This window comes from Pyrgilauda ruficollis, unplaced genomic scaffold (assembly GCF_017590135.1).
Source record: "Pyrgilauda ruficollis isolate IOZ18807 unplaced genomic scaffold, ASM1759013v1 scaffold28, whole genome shotgun sequence".
Taxonomy (NCBI): domain Eukaryota; kingdom Metazoa; phylum Chordata; class Aves; order Passeriformes; family Passeridae; genus Pyrgilauda; species Pyrgilauda ruficollis.
In genome coordinates, this window is record NW_024524155.1 from 1,889,017 (window position 1) to 1,908,500 (window position 19,484).

The following is a 19,484-nucleotide window of genomic DNA, read 5'->3' on the forward strand; positions in this document are numbered from 1 at the left end:
ATAAACGGGAATCTTTATGCTGCAAATCAAATTTTCAAATGTTCTGAAAGGCAGTGAAGCCATATTGCACATCTTGGAGGGGCTGGAAAAAAGAAACCATTCCAAAGTAGTTCAAGGCAAGAGATGACAGCCATTTACCAAGAAGTGACCACAGTTTTTTTCAGAGTTCACTGTAGATCAGAAGAAGCTGTGCTCTGAGGGAGCCTCAGGAAACCTGATTTTGCTAGCCTTGACAGCTGCTCTTGGGTTACTTCCATAGCACGAGGGTTTTCACTGGCTATCAGTACCAGCACCAGGAGTGTGCCACGAGCAGCTCTGCTGGCATGGGAGTCAGGAATCACGTATGGCTCCAAAGCTACAGGCTAGCCATAACCGAGTTAAAGTTTACAGGACCTGAAGGTCACTGATTCTGCTGCTAATGGCAAGACCAGTGGCTGCCAACTTCTTCAGGTGCTCTGTCCTGGTCACGTACAGATAATGAGCTAAAACCAAAGTGCAAGTTTTTTAAATTACTCAGTCCTTTATTTTTTTTTTTTATTTTATTTTATTTTATATTTTTTTTTTTTAGGTACATTGCAAAGACGTGTACGTCTCTGGAATTACTAACTGGGTATATGATTTTTGTGAGCTACAGTGAACTCCTGGAGTTTTCCATCACTAGCTGCAAGAACAGACAGAGCAGCAAGTCACAGCAAAGCAGAAACAGAAACAAAGTATTAGTAGGAAACCGGTGTTTCACATGTGCTGCAACAAACTGGGATCTTGTGTCTTCCGTGGTGATTTATGTGGAAAAAAGGAGCTCCGCAGATTGAACGTTTCCATAAGGCTCCGGTTCACCTGTACGGTAACGATCAATATAAAAAAGGTAAACTTGAAGAGGGATCAGGCTGCAGCTGAAAACTGCAGTCCTGGTAACGATCCCGTCGGAACCGGGAACAACCCGAGCACCGGGCTGCCCTCTCTTTCCGGGGCGGCGGGAGCGTGGCCCCGCCCCGCGCTCGCCCCGAGCCCGCGCGGTATTTCCGGCCGGGGCTCGTCACGTCCGGGCGGCGGAGATGCCGGTAAGGCGGGTGGTGGGGCGGTCCGGCCGCTCCTGCGGGACTCGCTGACCCCTGTGGGGTGCGGGAGCCCAGCGAGCCGCGGAGCTCGGGGGGACGCCCCGGCCCTCCTGCCCTTCCTGTCCCCGCTGCCGGGTCGCCCCTCACGGCTGCGGCCGGACCCGCGCCCTGGGGCGGTGGCACCTGCCCCGCCGGGCCTCGGCGCTCCGCCCTGCCCCCGTTCCTCCCCGGGCCTCCGCAGGGCTCCTCCCGGCCGGGGCGTGGGCAGCCGGCCCTGGCGGCGCTGGCTCTTGTCCCCGTGGGTCACTCGGGGCCCGCCCTGCCGAGTACGGGCTGACAGGGGCTGCGGGTGGCCGCGGCAGCAGCGCCGGGCCCCGGCCCGCTGCGTGCGGAGGGCTGAGTTACTCTGCGTTCGCTTGCTGTGTGTGGTGCCTTGCCCCTCCACGGCAAGTGAAGCTTCGTGCTGCTGTCAGGAGTGTGAGAGGAAGGCTTTTAGGTTCTCTTTTTAGCTGATCCAGTATTCTCGTTACTTTTTAACATGGTCGATAGATTGGTAGTTGTGTTGGAAAGAGGAAAAAAACTGTATGTGGTTCATATTTTTCTCCGGTCAGCAGTGTCTGAGTGTTTTCCCAGCAGGCAAGAAAATCTTGTCCTCATGTTCCCCTTTTAGCATAAGCATCATATGGGTATTTGTGAAATAAGTTATATTTATCTGGGCTCATCAAGAAATTAAACTTCTGATTCTGTGAAATATCTGGACTGACAGGAAGAACTGATGTTTCCTGCTGACAGGTTGTTTGTATATGGCTCCCTTTTATCAATAATTTGGATAATTCCACTGTGTTGTGGGCTGGGAATTCAGCTTCCTCATATCTTGCATACTTTATGTGATTTGCAGTTGATCCCATAAGTTTCCAGAACAAACAAGGCAATTATCCATTAAAAATTAGTGATTGCAAAGAAAATGTGGTAAATAACATCTTAACACTGTGAAATTAATTTTTGAAGGTTCTTTTTTTTTTTTTTCAGTGAAAATAGAAATCCAGGAACCTCAGTTAATGAGTTTTACTGATACCTCAAGGTATATTTTACAGTTGCATCAACACATGTGCACTTCTTTTTGCTTTGCTCTTGTTTTTCAGTTCCTCTTTCTTTATGTTTCCTTTTTTGTTGTTTTAGGTTAAATTAATTATTTCTGCAGCAGAGCTTCTTGCAGAAGGACCACCACACTGGTTTGCACTTAGGAAAATATGAGAATAAGCAGGGAGTGTTGTTCTCTCTGAACTAAAAAAAAAAATAAATAAAATAAATCTGTGCCTTGCTGAGAACAGCTGCAGGAGTTGGACACTTGAATCAATGTTATCGGATGAGTTAGAATCCAAACCTGAGGTGAGCAATTATGAACTGAGTTTGGTTCCCAGGAACGTTTATGGGCAACTCTTGGAGTCAATGAGTTTACTCGGATTGCTGCTTGCATACTAATTTTCCAAGTGTTTTCAGTGATCTTCTAATGCTTCCATGCTTTGATTTGAAGGGTAAAAAATTAGAAAATATTGCAATTTTTTTTCACCTCCTTTCAAGCATCAGCCAATATTCTTGCCTGTTCTCAGGTTACATTTTTTTCCACTATTACAGCACTCTTTTGTTATGAGAATAAAATAAATTATCCAATTGACTATTTCTTTCCCTCAAACCAAATTGACTCTACTTGGTTTTGGACAATCTGAATTATTCTATCAGCATCAGCCAGTCCTGTTCTTCAGTACTCCTGTTTCCATTAAGCAGTTGGCAGAAGTGGTAGGCAGCAGCACACAGGGGATCCCGGTTGCTCAGTGTGAGGCTGCTGGACTGTTCCGGGTTCAGCTGGGCATGACTTGCAGGGACATTTGTGCATGCACAGCTGGCCACAACCACAGGTAAAGCATGAATGTACACGTTATCACATGCACAGGGAAAGTGTGAACTGCCATGGTTTGCTAGTACAGCTATAGCTGTACCCTCATCACTTGACTCTCGTGCATACTCACATTCACATGTCTCTGCCTGGCCTACAGTCCTTCTGCCCAGAGCCAGGGCTTTTAAGCCAGTTTCTGGCTGGAATATTTTTTGGGGTTTTTTTCCAGCGTCCTACTTGCATTAGTCAACTAGAAGCTCACTAGCAGTGGACTCACTAGTGGGTAGAATATTTAGGAATGTCTTGGGTAGTTAGACAGGAGGGACTGCAGTGATCAGGCACAGCAGTGTACTGACTGGCAGCAAACATACGTTTGGAGTCTCTTTCCTCCCTACCCCTGGTTCTTCATTTATCTGCCTTGATTCCTCCCTTGATCCTCCCCCTAAACATCGCATAATAAGCTTAACACATCCTGCTGTCCTTGTTATATTGGATAGTAAGTTTGGTCTGTTGTATGGGACCCATTCTGATAAGCCATAATAGCTCTTTCTCTTACCAGTTAAAATTTCTGGTTGAACTTTTACAAAATGTCACTCTATCGGTGCTCACTGATCAGTTACTGAGGAGTTCTGGCTTTTGTTACTCTTACCTGTAATATGCTAGATACAAGTGTCTGCAGTTTGTTACATTCAACACCACTACCTACTGCGTCTCCCATTTCTTGCCTTATTTTTCAGGTGGAATGGCCATTAGCTAGCTCTGGGCATTTCCCTTCTTAAAGATGCAGGGGTTGTATCCACTAGGTGTTCTTGCTTTTCCTGGTTCTCAGATTTACCTCTGCAGATGGCTGAAGTTCTAGAGCAGAGGACATAGTACAGCTATAAAATACCTTTTGGGGAAGTTTGCAAGACTTAATTGAATGGTTTTTGTTGAGTCTTCTCAATAAAAGTCTTGAGTTTCTGTTCCTGTAAGCAATACAGCACGTGTCTTAAACTGGTACGCTAAAAAGAATGATGATTGCATGCTGATAATTCATTACAGCTCATGTGATGTGTTAAGGCATTTGTTTCTTAACAGAGCAGCCAAAGCCCTTCCAATCACACTGTTCAGGAAAAGTAGCTGCAAATTCGTAGCAGCTCTGAGTAGTCTCAGCACAATCTGCAAAGAGTTCGTCTCTCTTGCCTTGTCACTGATATTTCATACATTCTATCAATTATCTTCTGAGTTCTGAATAACGTGGGAGGACTTTGTTACTTTTGTCTGTGAATGGGTGGGCTCCCTTGGATTATTTCTGATAGCCAAGGACCAGGATAGTTGGAATGCTCATTCCTCAAATAGGAGCTGTAACTGGGCCTTGTCTTTTCTTGACTTGAGTAAGGTATTTGTTAATTAGGCTTGCTTACATAATAGTCTTATTTCCTCACGGCAGAGTGTCATTTCCTTCCCAGCAAGCCCATAATAAGAGTTAGCTGTTTATTCTCCAGAAGAAACAGGCCTGGTAAATAAAAAAAGTTACAGTGGTTGTTGCAAAGGGCATCCTTTCTGTAAATGCTGTCTTCTAAACCATGTTCCTCAATCTTGATCGAGGCTATTTGATACTAAAAATTTTGATTTATTTTCATGTATACATACCTTTTTTTTTTTTTTGTCCTGATTATGAAACTTAGGTGTTAAGTTAGTACTATTTTCTGTTGCTTTGATATGAAACTGGTAGATACCCTTTTTACAGTTTTCCCAAATAGCAGTTCCAATGTCTCTGAAAGTAAATAATGATTTTATAGCCTCTAATGAGCCATGGCACCACAATTCTTATAGCCACAGATGTTTTTTCATATACTCTACCATGTGAGAAATATATTAAGAGCTAGCTGTATTTCTGTGACATCTAGATGATAACAATCAAAGCACTATGTCTCTATTGCATAGACTTCTTTGCTACTGGTTTTATCCCTAAAGAAGCCACCAACATACCGTTAAATATTTAATGCTTGAGTAGAGGTGAATCCTCCTTTCATAGAAAGTTACAAAGTTGCTTGGAAACAATTGTAGGAACAGATGGATCTGCTTTTTCTTCTGGACTCCCTGCCCCCAAAGCTATGTAACGATAATTCCTCAGGGAACTGCTAAGATTTGCATTTTGCATGCTTTAAGCCTTTGAGGTGATTTATTACACTTGCATGTATTTCCAGTCACCTCCATCATACTGGTCCAGTACAGGGTGCTTTCTGCTTTTGGTGTAACTCCTAGCAAAATCCAATGAATTACAACTCTATTCTGTAAATTTAATTAGTTATTGAAATGAGGGTGGAGAGAGGTACTTTGGCCTCTCCTTTCTTTCCTCCTCAGTGCTGCACAAGGAGAGACACTTGTGATTTAATTAGTTCCCCAGAGGCTGTATGGGAGGAGGACATCCCGGTTTCTAGGTAACAAGCCTTCTACCCTGCACACCCTTCAGCTTCAGCCCCTCCTTTCTCCTCCCCCTCCACTAAGTTTTCTTTTGACCTCTTTATTTTGTTTTGGTTCACTGGTTGAATTTAGAACGGGAATGGTTTTGATTAAAGACATGGTCCCTGCTGCCCTGGGAAGCTAGTCTAGCTCTCCAGCTGTCTAGTGGGAGGATAGATCTGAAGTTCTGAAGAACCTTCCTACCCTGTCCCTCCCAGCAATCCCTGCTTCTGCCAAAGCAGCTGCCTGACACTTCTTGGCTTTTGAATCATCTATTATGGGACAAACTTAAGGTGATCCATCCCAGGTGGCCATATCATCATTTGTTTCTGGTTTGGTTGTTTTGTTGGGTTGGTTGGTTGGTTGTGGTTTTGTTTTCTTTTTGGGTGTTTTTTGGGTGTTTTTTTTTTGGGGGGGGGGGTGTTTTTGGTGTTTTTTTTTCTTTTGTTGGTTGGTTGGTTTTTTTGTGGTGTTTGTTTGGTTTGATTTGGGTTTTTTGGGGTTTTGTTTGGTTTTTTGTTTTTTTTGTTGTTGTTGTTGTTGTTAAGGATTTATAGCAGAGGTTCTCAGTTCTTTAAACAGTTTTTTGGTTGTTGCTTGTTGTGGGGTTTTTTTTCCTCTCAGGTCAGGGACATTATTTAAGTCTCTTGGTAACACAAGCATTCTGCATTGCTTGTAGTGATAGACCCTGGCATAATCCTGTCCAACCATTTTGTGTTGACCAGCAGGGATAACAAGTATTTGCTTAGTGTCAAGAGCCAAGAAATATTTTACATTTTTTTTAATACATTCACTGTCTGTATTATTTAGTTATGTGGCATTCCAGTAGTTAAAGGAGGGTATATTCAAGAATATATGATATTATATATGGCAGAGCAAAAATAAAATTCCTTATATCAAGATGCAGCTGAACTTTGCCCTCCAAGGATTATAGATTCTCTCCATATGATTCATGTCTGTCCCATAAAGTTTCAATCTCTTTAAGTCAAGGATGTCCTTTTGCAATACTAAAATTTGTTTCAAATTCCAAGGAATGTCTTAGCTATAGAGTAAAGCCACCTCACACCTCTTATTGTTCCTTTGGTGGTCTGTTAATATTCCGTACCTTCAGTTTCCCTAACTATACCTGTTCTGGTGTCCCAAGATGACCTATCTGCTTTGCTTACAAATTCTAGCACTTTGGTCATAGTGGATCAGTCTCCTCCCTGGGTAGGGATTCTACATTCACCATCTCAGGAGTATTTACAGCCCATTTGGGGCCTGTTTGTGATGCTAGATGTGATTTGGTTATGGGCTCTGTCAGACTGTATCATATAGGAGGTTCCTGCCTTCCTGGTCTTTCAGACATGAGACCACCAGACTGTTCCCAGGTGCACACAGAAGTGCACCTGGGCCTGAACTGCAAAAATGTGCCTGTGCACACAGAGAGAATACAGACATTATGGCTGCATGGCAGGATAGGGCTTTTACCAGCACACCCAAACACAAATGGAATTCCCATGGAAAAGAAAGGCCACAAATGGCCTAATTCTGTCCCTACTTATCAGGTAAAAAGGCTTGACATTTACTAGCATATCACACGTGTCCTCCCTTGGCTGACATGCATGCTTGTGGTCATGCATCTGTCCACTCTTTGCCAAACCTTGAGTCCTTCCAGTATCCATCTCCAGGCCTTGGGCTTTTTAATTCAGCCTCTGGCCAGGATCTTGGGTTTCCAGATTGTGTTTTTCTCTATTTCACAGGCTATGCCAAAGTGAATTTAATCAAATGAATGTACTCAGAAGTCGTTTAGGAGTAGAAAGCATTAGAGAGGATGAGATAGACCCCAGTGGTGATGCAGAGCAGCAACCTGCAGCCTGCTAATGTGGTCAACCAGTATTATCCCCAATCCCCTTTCTGTTCCCAGTAGTTGTTTCTCTCCGATCTACCTTGAGCCCTCCATTTCCTTGCCTTTGGTCCTTCCCCTAACATCCATAAGTTTTTCACAGTCCCACAGTCTCCGCTCAAAATACCTTGATATGTTTTACCCACTCCCAAAATTTCCCCCATATCTCATAGGAAATTTGCTCTTGCCAATGAAATATGGCTTCTGGTACCCAAGACAGCATTGTTCCTATTCCTTACAAAGTTTCTGGTTGAATTTTTTTCAAGGTCACCCTCAAGTTATTCCTGTACTGGCCCATCCATCAGTGTCCCACGAGTTCTGGGTATTTTTACTCTCTCTTATCTGCAGTTTGCTAGAGTTTGTTAGTGTTTGTGTATCTGTGGATTTAATTTATCACCTGTCCTGTTCCTAGATTACTATGCTGAATAGCCAATTACCCTTATAATATCCTATTTACTTTCAGCTGCAAAACCATATTGCAAGAAGCTTAAGAGAGCATGACACAATGTTTGTAATGAGTTTTTTCCTGTATTCCAGTTGCTGTAGTTGTCCACAAAGGTATTCAATGATTTTGAACAGGAAGGTTTAGGAAAAATCTGTCAAGATAAAACTAACGTGAAAACTTTTTATTTTGTCTGAATTATTTGAGTTGATGATTGGTTTGCTTTAGTTTATGTGAAGGGTTGAGGTTTTTTTATTCCACACTTTAATAATGGGCATGATTCATGTCAGTTTGTTTCCTTCTGCATTTTTTGCCCTCTCATAATTCTCTGTACTAGTTTGTCATTACTTTACAAAGCAAATTAAAAGGAATTTCTTTCTTCTGAGCATCTGTTTGTGGTTGCTGCATTTTGCTTTTCTCTGGTGGCTTAATGTTGCTATGTTGAAGTGGAAGGTTTGAAGCAAAGCTTTCTTCTTGTAGGAGGCAAGTTTCATTTAGGTCTTTTTTGTATAAGAATAGGTAACTCCATAAAACAGGTGTTTCATGGTGGAGTAAGAAGCAGCAGGGCTCATCAACATAAAAGACAATCCAATAATTTAAATCTATCTTATTGCTCACAGTTTTTAGTCTCTACTTCTTTTTTCTGGTTGCCTTGTGCATTATTCCTAACTCTCTTTTTACTTCTCTTTCTCCTATTTTTTAATCCTAAATTAGAATGCATGGCCCTGGGAGGGGGGGCGGCGGGGGGACTGTCTGTTATTGCCTAGGTATTTTATTGACAACATAAAAATAGATTCATCTTCTTGCTAGGTCCTCTGGATAATCTTATGTCTAAGATGAAACAGTTCTAACCTTTCAAACTGCCATCTGGCTTGTGGCCTAGTTCAAATGGCACATTGCCATCTGAATGACTGCAGGACTTAATTTGTAGCTTCACAATTGTCAGTGATGACAGCCTGCTCCTAAGGGAGGATGAGCAGGGAGTCAAGGGTGATCCCAGCTCAGGCACTGCCCTCACAGACCAGGGCACAATACTGCAATACCTGAGCATGGAGGGCAGAGACAGGTGCTGGAATCCACAGCCCTCAGCCCTAGATAAGGCAAGGTGGTGAACCAGTCCAGGGTCTATCCAGAGTCCAGCAGGAGCAGCAGAAGATGGGACTGGAGACACAGATGCAGTAAAAATCTGAGGTTCATCCAGTAGACAGGGCTTGAGACAGGTAAACATACAGCACAGCTCAGGAAGGGAATGACTGGCCCAGGCTGAGCTTAAAAGGAGCCCGTAGAGAGAAGTTCCAGGGAGGGTGCGGGTTCCAGGCAGGCCAATCAGGGCTGTTAAAACTTCATGGTTCCTACAGCAACAGCTCTTTGTGGTAAAAGTGTTTGAGAAAGCATCAGTATTTCTGGTGTTTTTGTGAGAGGAAATGAGCATAGAGAAATCAGAGCACAAAATACTAAGTTTTCTTTATAGTTTCTTTGATTTAGCAGACTGTCTTGATCTAAGAGAGGCTCAAAAAGCTGCTGTCTGCCACAGGAATAATTTTGTATTAGATGCCAATAGTTCTGAAAAAGAAGTACTAAGACAATCACAATATACAAAATAAGAATCAAATTATCTGTGAATGTTGAGTTTTAACCACAAATATACAATAGGCACATCAGGATTTTTTAGTCTTTTTCTTTTGACACTGATGTGCTAATCTCACTGCACAGAGAAGTCCATCTGGGCTCTCTGTGACTGCATGTTGAAATGTGTCACAATGAGAGTAGTAGCTTTTGAATAACTGTCTTGTACAATTTCCTTCTAAATGCCAAAGATAAAAGTTTGCTACATACAGTTGTTCACTAGACAGCAGCATAATCAGCAGAATGCAGGATTTTTGTCAAGGAGTTTCCTAGAGATAAGGAACTTGAGGTACTTTTTTAACTTTTAACTTTTTTAGTGTATTGTTATTGTCCATATTTCTTCATTCATTGTTTTAAAAAACCCCATAGATTGTGAGTATATGAGTTAATTTGTTTGACAGAACTTAAAGGCAAACAAATAGATCCTACATGCGGGGTTTGAGCAGTATTTTCACTGAAATGTGGAGTATGTGTCTGGGTGTGTTACAACTGGCCCCCTTCTGTCCTTCTGAAGTGTAAATCCCTACAGGGGAGGGATTGGAGACCGTGTTTAAAAAAGCTCATGCAGTTCTCAGAATTTGTTCAGTCCACTGCAAAAGTTGGACTGTGTTATCTCCTAACTCCCAGCAGTACTTCCTTTGTTAAATCAAAATGAACACAGGCTGAGTGCTTGTAGCTTTATCCTCATAAACATGGGCAGCACAAAGTACCTGGGTCTGTGTTCAAGGGCTGCTGCCTAAGGATAGCCTTCATGGATTTCTTTGGGATCTATCCCCACACTTCTCATTTCACTTGCTAACTAGGCTGGCTTGGGGTTCATTAGCATATGACGCGCACTAGAAATTGGTGTGTGCCGCTAGAGAGCAGGACCACACAGGAAGCAGGTAAGAATGGAGTTTAATAAGAAGACAGGATGCAGTGTAAGAGTTAGGCTGTGCCAGACAACTGAATTGACAAACTTCCTGCTTATGTGCAATGGGCCCCTTTTATTCTCCCCTCTCCATTTTCTTATGTTTGTTCTGCCCTGATCCATCTTGATCTTTTCCTTTTCCTGCCTTTGGCCTTTCCCTTAAACAATGCCTAATAAGTCCTGTACAAATCCCTCAAAATCTTTTGACCAGTCCCAAATTCCTCCCCAGGGAATGCATCTCAGTTTAAGTTCTGTACCTCTTTATGCAATAGTCCCCCTTGTTTTGTGTAGTAATTTGGAGAGGGTTTCTTCTGTTAATCCCCTTAGTGGGTGGGTTGGTTGTCCATCTTTGATGGTTTTAGGAGTAGTTGATTTGGATGGGTAAGGCTGTCTGTGTTCTTCCTCTTGTTATCCCAACAGTGTTTCTCTAATTGTTATCTGCTTTTGAATAGCCATGTAATAGACATCTTTGTAACTAGTCTTCTGATTGCTTTTTTGTTAATTTAGAAAAGGCCAGCTTTCAGTTAAATATTTAAAGACAATGATTAAAAAAATACCTGTATCAAAGGCTGAGTGTGGAGAACATTACCTTGAAATATTAGACCATAATAAAGTATCAAGTGGTAAAATGTTAATTAAAAAGAAATATAGCCTAACTAGACTTACTTTGCAATGATCCAGAGCTGTTTATTATATGTTGAATGAGAAGTTTGTAGGTATTTCAGGGATGACAAACAATTCTTTCCTTGCTTTAATGTAAATTGAAAAGTTTCTATTTATATCTGTGTGTATTCATGGTATTATATTCAATGTCTCTTACAAGACAGTAGGAACTACTGGATTGACTGGATTTAGTACTTTTTACATGATTTGTGCTGCTCTTGACCTAATCTTCAGTATGTTTTTTCAGCTGCTGGTTCAGTTTGTCCAAAATACTTCTATTCCACTGGGACAAGGACTGGTGGAATCAGAACCAAAAGACATCACCTGTCTCTCTCTGCTTCCTGTTACTGAGACCTCAGAATGCAACAGACTCATGTTGCCAGGTACAATCTATGTGGCAGATCTTTGTGACACTGCCCTTCATACAGCTGTCTTTACTTCACCCCTCTGGCCCCCGCTGTCTCTTGCTGCTAAGACATTCCAGGGATGGAGGAACAAGTTTGGCAGAGTGACTGAATCTTCTCATTTAATAGTGAAGTCTGACTAGTTAGAAACTTCCTCTTCCCTTCTCTCCCAAGTTCTGGGGTTTTTTTCTTAGAAAAATAATTTAATAGGAGTCCTTTAGTCACAGTGTATTTATACTTTTATTTACTCTGGTTTCACTTTCCTCATTAGATGATGAAAGAGATCTCACTTCTCCAAGTCACACTAATTCTTCCAAAGATGTTTCTTCATCTGCTGTCTTGAGAAGTCTCCAGGTAAATGTAGGCCCTGATGGAGAGGAAACAAGGGCACAGAATGTACAGAAACCATCTGAACTTCTGTCAACTCCAGAAACTTCTAGTTTATTGCAAGACTTCCAGCCCAGTGACAGCACTTCATTCATTCTTCTCAACCTAACAAGAGCAGGTAATTGTCCTTCTGTTTGTCATCTGTCTGGATATGTCTCAGCAGAATGCAGGAGATACAAGTACAGCTCTGTCCCTGCTGCTTATGAAGAGGAAAGATCATGAAATTTGCTGGGCATTATTGGATATTTTAGGAGCATTTAGTCATCAACATCTTTCTACAAAGTAGAGGTCAGTGGAGACTTTTTCAGGGCAGCTATTTCATCCATGCTATGAACACTAATCTCTGAGAAACAAAAGACATTTCCCTCTGTTACACTATTGTTTCACAAATTTGTCTTCTTTTCTAGGGCTGGGGTCTCCCGCAGAGCACTTGGTGTTTGTTCAAGATGAAGCAGAAGATTCTGGCAATGACTTTCTCTCCCATGATAGCACAGACAGCAGTACCCCATGGTTCCTACGAGTGCAAGAATTGGCCCATGACAGTTTAATTGCTGCCACTAGGGCACAGCTCGCAAAGAATGCCAAAGCAAGCAATAATGGTAGGACATCCACAGATTGTGTCTCAAATGTGAATGTTCCATACAAGAACCCTAGTTTCACATTGTTTATTCCTCTCTTTAATTCTCTCTTGCTTTGAATCAGTTATGACATCTTCAAATCATTAGTGACAGAATTATACAGAACAATTAGGCTTTTTTCATCATTATAAATAGGCTTCTCATTTTTTTCTTGGGGAATGAACTCTAGTGGAACCATCTGTTCATTGTAGCCTACTAGTTCTCCAGTACGTGTAAAGAATATCTTCTTTCTGACTGCAGCTGCTTGTTTTTCAACTTTCATTTTCACTTTTAAGAGCCTATTTTTAATACATACTGTAAATTATACTTTCTTTTTAGCTCCACTGAGTTTGGAGATCAGTTTTCTGGAGAATTCATAATTGAATTATTCACATGTTTTTTGAGTTAATTATTTTAATAAATAATTGCATGCAAATGCAGTATCTCTTATTTTAGCTAAGGTGTTTTAAAAAGCAGCTTAGCTAATAGGTGAAAGTTGGCTGCTAGTTAAAATTGGTTGTTTGATATTGATATAGAGACCATTTTTACAATTTTTGGTGCATTGGCTTTCTATTCTTTTTGTGATAAGCCTTATTTGGTAGCAGCTGATTTGATCCAGATAGCTTGTTGGGAATAGTTTATGGGCCTGGTAGGGTTTGCAAGTCTGTGTTTGATCCCTGTTATAGGCGAGACAGCAGCATGTAGGACATGCTAAACAGTTAGTAGCCAGACACATACCTGATTTACAATCCTGTATTATATATGATGCTGGTTTTTCTATTAAATTTGACATATTATAGTAATCTGTATATTTTTTAGATTTTGGTGGGCTTTTTTTTTTCCAGGGGAAAATGTTCATCTTTGCACAGGAGATGGGCAGCCAAAAGATTCAAGCCCTATTCCTCATTTATCTCGTGTGGAAAGAAAGCTGAAGTGCACAGTTGAGGGCTGTGATCGGACATTTGTATGGCCAGCTCACTTCAAGTATCATCTGAAAACACACCGGTGAGCAGAATGAAGCTATTTGTTGTTATGACCTTGAAAAAATGCACTCTGTATTTGACATAATGTTAGGTTTTGACATTAACAAGCTGTGAAAACCTGGCATTATTCATGTAAATATTAGGTCTGTTGAGTGCTTTAAATCAATTATGCTGAAAAACTTGGATTAGATTTAGATAATGTTGCAGGTATGTTTGCTATCTTTGGTTTAGAATTTTTGTATTTTAACAGGTACTCGTATTTAATAAAAGAAAGAAGCCAAGTGTTGATGAAAAAATGCATTGCAGTAGCTGGTAATGAAACAGCTTTTTGTTGCTTTGCAGTAACGACCGCTCCTTCACCTGCCCAGCAGAAGGTTGTGGAAAAAGTTTCTACGTCTTGCAAAGGCTGAAGGTGCACATGAGAACTCACAATGGTGAAAAACCCTTTGTGTGCACAGAACTGGGCTGTGGTAAACAGTTCACAACAGCTGGAAATCTGAAGAACCACCTACGAATTCACACTGGTGTGTTTTAGACCTCACCTATTTGTGGTCTGCTGAGGTGGGGTCTTTCCTGAGGAATAAACCACTTCCTCCTCTATCATCAAACTATTGAAATTATTATGTTGTTTACCTCTGCCCTCCATTAATGTCCCTTTTCTGTCAATTCACCTTGATCTGTAGGTCAGATAAATCAAGTGCTAATCTCTTTTATTATCCTCTATAGTTTCACACAGGCTTTACCTTTCAAATAGTGTGTGGTGATGCTGTATTCTGCTCAGACGCATACTCTGAAGATCCCCTTCCAGTTTTGTGATGGAGGGAGGGGTGTGTGAAACTAGACCATTACCAAGGGAGTAGTTAGTGAACATGACTTAGGAAATTGTGTTTTGAAAAGAGGTTCTTTGAAATTCCTGAGAGGCTCAATAGCTTAGATAGTAGGAGCTGTACTGACATCTGCCTGACTGACTAGCTTGTGTTACCTATGCTGCTTGTAGAATGACAACATTTGGGACATACAGGGAAATGAGGAATGCAGTGGAAGGAGTAGCAAAAATATAGTAGCAAAGAAAAGCAGAAAAAAGCATTAATTGGAAGGCAGCATTATGGTGTGCAAACTGCTGTTTACACAATGCTAATTTGGGATGTTACTGTATGCTGGAGCCTGTATACTCTCAATTAATGCTCAGCTTTTTATAGTAAATAGAACAAGAATCTTTGTTTCATTGTGCTGTATTTTATACATGGTTTGTTTATGATGGCTCCTCTGGAGAATATGATCCTGCCTTGTCAGTATTTTTAGAAGTTGGTATAGCAGCCAAAGTGCTTTAGGTGTTTTTGTACTAGAAAGTTGTTTGAGAGAGGCACAAAAGTTACTGTTGAAATGACCAGCAATATAACAGTGACCAGCAATTTAATTAAGGACCTGAAAAGTTCATAGTGAATAATCTGGTGATTTTATTTGTTTAGTTTTTTAAGCCTCAGGGTTATCACAACACTCAAACAAATGGCCCAGTTCAGGCTTCTTGGAATATTGTTAGAGATTCCCTGATGGCCTTGCAAGCATTGTATTACAGTTGGTTAACATTTCAAAATAACCTTGACGAGTGTGAGAGAACAAGACTTCCCTGGTGAAATGGAATTACAGATTATGTGGGTCGCCAGCAGCTGTTTGTGCCTTCTGCCTTCCTTAAACACGACCGTATGGTATGTGGTGTGTCGGTGCACATGGTGCTATTTTAAAGTATGTGCAGTCTAGCTGGAACACATGGTTTGGGGGCAGATGTTGGGATATAGTTAAAAATGGTGTATACCAATAATACAATTTTGAATGTGTAGTAACAGCAGCTATATTTTTTGCAGTTTTCTTTCTCACTTACAGCTCCCAGCCAAGGTGCAGATTAAGTTAATAGGCCCAGCTGATACATGCACAATCCTCCCTGATAAGAAAGCATTCTGCAACCAGCAGAGTAGTGGCTTCTGGAGGAGTAAATAGTAACTTTCTAAACTACAAATGGATAATGTAGAATTAAGCATTTGATCAGACCAAAGATGTTATGAAATTGCAGGTGTAAATAGCTCTAGGGTGTCTTACAGATGGAACTGTGTGCTGTTATTTAGGTCAATGGTAGTTTTTCCAAACTTTTAAAGATTCATAACAAGCCTGAAAGTACAATCAGTGTTTGAGACTCTGCTACATATTTCAGCTTTGTAACACCAATTGGAACATGCTGTGTTGATCCTTTTTGCTTACAGCTGTCAAATGCTATTGTAAATAAGAGGCTAATAAATGAGCTGTAGGGAGAAGAGTTCTAAAGGCAAAGTCACAGTAGAAATACCTTTAGAAACAAGTTTACTCTGAAAGAACTACTTATATATTGTACAATAAATTGTTAAAATAACTTCCTGTGGTCTTGCTATAACTCTTGTACAAGGGTCCAGTTAAAGACTTGAAATCATAGTGTTAAACATAGTATATTGAGTTCTTTAGTGGGATGTTGCAGGCAAAAGTTATGTCTAGCTTTATTAAGAGAGTGTTCAAAACAGATTAATTTTATTGCACTGCATTAATGTAGTAACCCCCCCAATTTATCATAATTTAAATAAATCAAAAATAGCTGGGATATAAACTTCAGCCCATGAGAACAATTTGTGCCTTGAATTACAGTTCCTCCTCACATAGATATAAATGACTGACACGTCTCTCACAGGATTTTGGCAAGTTCAGCCTGATCTGAAATAAAGTATAGAATCTGATATGAAGGGAAATACAGTTAATGGGATTTTCGGCACTGAAAGGCAGAAAGGGAGCAGGACTCTGTGAGTGTGTGGAACAGAGAGCTGGTTGTTGAAAACTGCAAATAGAAGATACATCATAGATCAAGTAGTTTTAGATTACTATATTATTATTTATATACTTGGAAGGTTATCTATAAACAGTGGTCCCTTGCTTCAGTTTCAGTGAAGGATGGTCTAAGAGTATTTTAAAATAATACCTCTGTTTCTTCTGGTAAGAGAATGCTGCAAAAGCCTTAGGAAGCTTAGGAAGGATGTGCAATTCCCATGGAACTCTGATATACATAAGGCCAAATGGGAGAACGGAGTAGAGATGTCCAGGCTGTTCTCAGGGACTTGGGCAACCAGATTAAGTTGTGATCCCAAAATCTAAGAACGTACTTTTCCCTTGTAGGGGAAAAACCCTTTCTGTGTCAGGCACAGGGATGTGGTCGCTCCTTTGCTGAATATTCCAGTCTTCGGAAACATTTGGTTGTCCACTCAGGTAAGAGTCTTCATCTGACATTCTGAGATCTGTCTGAAAAAAGACTTTATTGTAGGACTTTGATTTGATTTCCTTAAGAAAAATCCTGGTTTCTACAGAGCTTCTGGTCATAGTGTTTTTTGACTTTCCTTTGTGGTGCCTGTAGCCCGTACACTTTAATTTTTTAGTTTGTGTCTATTTCTAAACTGAAATTGCATTAAAAATTTTTTTTACAACTTGTTTCTAAAATGTCATGAAGTTGAATATCTTTTTCATGGCTGCCATTTGGTTATTTAAAAGAGAGACTCTAGCATCTCTGTGTATTAACTACAGCCATTTGAATCTGAAATCTTTCAAGTGGGTTTCCGCCATTGGTAGGGTTTTCTGTTATTTTTTCCTACTACATACTTTTAATTGGACAAAGTTTTAGGTGGAAATGTATTTCGCAAGTGTTTCAAATCTTCTGCCTTCTGTTTTGATTGCTCTATCTTATATATCATCAGCACACAATCAAAATTGTATGTTTGGTGAATGGGAGATATTATTGAAGTAACAACATTTGGGATTGAGCTCTCCATGCTTTTTCTGTCCTGTGTCCTTGGCTTCCATGCCATTGAGCCAAGAAGTATGGACGGCATGCTTGTACTGTGAAAATGATGAACTGCTCTGTAAAATGAAAATCCTTTCACAGTGACAAGTCATCATCAAGTCTCTGCTCAGTAATGTAAACCAGATGCTGCAATTCATTGTGTGATGGCAGGAGACAGCTTCCTTGCCTCTGGTCATTTTATTCTATATGTGGGACATCAAGTACTTCCATATCAACAAGTAAATGATTTCAAATAACTTGTTCCCTCTCATCAATCTGACTTGAAGACTTTGTTACTCTTCAGACTTGAGTTATTCAACAACTGCCATTACTGATATCTAAACCTCTTCTGTTCTAGAAGCTTATGGCCCTCCAGGAGATGGGAATATGTCTCATTTGGTTTTTACTGATAAATTACCAGCAGTGGTATTAACAGCCATTTCAAAACTGTTATTAGTTTCTTAGTTGATGAGGTCTCTTCTCCCAGTTTGGTAATTCTTGGGATATTTCTTCCCCCTTTGACTCCAAGGAGTGAAGCCCCATCAGTGCCAAATTTGTGGGAAGACATTTTCCCAGAGTGGTAGCAGAAATGTGCATATGAGGAAACACCACTCCCGAATTGGAACAGCTGGCAGCAGGGAGCGAGAACAGCCAGGTAAGGAAGGGACCACAGGCACTCTGGGGGAAAAGCGCAGGAAAAAAAATAGTGGATGGTCAAAGAAAAGATGTCTGTCCTGATAATATGAGACCACAAGCCAGTAAGAAACAAAAGTCTGTTCCTCTTGGAGATAAGGACTGCTTACCCTTCCCTTTTCTAGGACAGAAGACAAAGGTGTATTTTTGTGTGGTGGTCAAGGGGTAGATATGATTATTGTTTTCAAAATCAATATGAATCTAGTTGGGGTTTTTTATGTGGATTTTTTCCGTTGGTTATGTTTTCTTGTTGCAAGCAGCCTGCATTTTTACACAATGTGAATTTTAAAGAGAAAGCCAATCCTGCATAAGATCCCACCATAGTAAGGTTCAAAACAATAAACATAGTATTTTCCATCCACTGGAGCACTGGCTGCCCAAAGAGTAGGAATGGATAAAGTAGGTGTCGAGGGAAGAATTCAGTATGACTTGAAGTGGGGCAGGGATAGGATTGTAGGATAGAATTGTATCTTATATTGCAGTGTAATTGCATCATGGGAATTCTTTTCCCCTTTTTTTTCATAATAGAGTCACTGATGGGCAGCAGTTTGCTGGAAGAATCAACAGTGCATAGTAAGAATCTCATCTCCATGAACTCTCAGCCCAGCCTTGGTGTTGAGTCTCTGCACCTGCCAGACACTGAATCAATTATTGGAGTAGAAGAGGGTGAGACCAGCTGCTCTTTTTTCCGCCCTCTTATATGTGGTGACTGAGATGGGATCAATCATTCCTCCTTGAGGCTCACCATATTGCAGTGGGATGAATGAACATTGCTTTAACTGTGCACAGAGGGGTGGGTAGATAGTGGATGAATCCTAAAACTGGAGTTGGAGAAGATCTGCTGGACCAAGTTTCTCTCTTGCAGAGCTTGAAGGGTGAAGTCTGCTTAGGTGTCACTTAGCCCATGTTGTGGAACGCCATTTCAAAACTGCTTATGCAGTCCATCTCCTAAAGCCTAAAGTGTTTGTTTTGCTGGAGCACCTAGGAGCCCCAGCTAAGGACCAGGACCTCATTGTGCTAGGCACTGTTCAAATATTCAGTATCTTGAGCAACAGGCCTTCCTTCCACCCTTTACCTTCAGAGACTATATTCTAATACATCTCACTGTCAGAAGCTGACTTACTATATGAAATAAATGTACTACTTGATATCATTTGGTTACATTTGCTGTGTTCTGTTCCTGCTTTTCCCAATCATTTTTCTCCAAAATGTTTTTGGTATATCAAGCTCTTTAAATGAGTCTTCCACATGGTGTTCTGAATATTTTCTTACCTTAAAGAGCCTTCACAACTGGCATTACTGAGAATGGAAAGTTTTGCTAAGGTACTGTGTATCTGTAATAGCTTCTATGCAAAGGGAATACCTAGAGTTTATATTGCTCCCTAGCTGAATGGAAAGTTAGTGCTGCTGCTGGTTATAGGTATTGTAACCTGGAGGTTCCTGCAGAAGCTCCACCAGGTACCTGGAAATCAAAGTCTGATGCAGTTTGGCTGCCATCTCAGCAGTGGATGGGAGATACTCCAGTGAGATGTCTTCTTTTGAACAGTATTTTTGTAGGTTAGCTGAACAGGCTGTAAATCTTGTAACTGAATATAATCAAATATTTTCATAAAATGCAAAAATCCAGAAC

General features: G+C 40.8%; 1 protein-coding gene across 2 annotated transcripts; it reads left to right on the plus strand.

Moving 5' to 3' along the window:
• Positions 1–1,001: 1,001 nt before the first annotated feature.
• On the plus strand, positions 1,002–19,007 carry ZNF410 (zinc finger protein 410). Of its 2 annotated transcripts, XM_041472076.1 has the most exons (11): positions 1,040–1,061; positions 2,088–2,139; positions 2,238–2,447; positions 11,171–11,306; positions 11,599–11,832; positions 12,122–12,313; positions 13,177–13,336; positions 13,657–13,838; positions 16,504–16,593; positions 17,691–17,816; positions 18,383–19,007. In XM_041472076.1, exons 3-11 carry the CDS (start codon positions 2,415–2,417, stop codon positions 18,565–18,567), a joined length of 1,338 nt encoding a protein of 445 aa, XP_041328010.1. In that variant the 5' UTR covers positions 1,040–1,061; positions 2,088–2,139; positions 2,238–2,414; the 3' UTR covers positions 18,568–19,007. The 2 variants fall into 2 exon arrangements, with proteins under 2 accessions (XP_041328009.1, XP_041328010.1); XM_041472075.1 differs by lacking the exon at positions 2,088–2,139 and having other exon boundaries at positions 1,002–1,061.
• Positions 19,008–19,484: the final 477 nt, after the last annotated feature.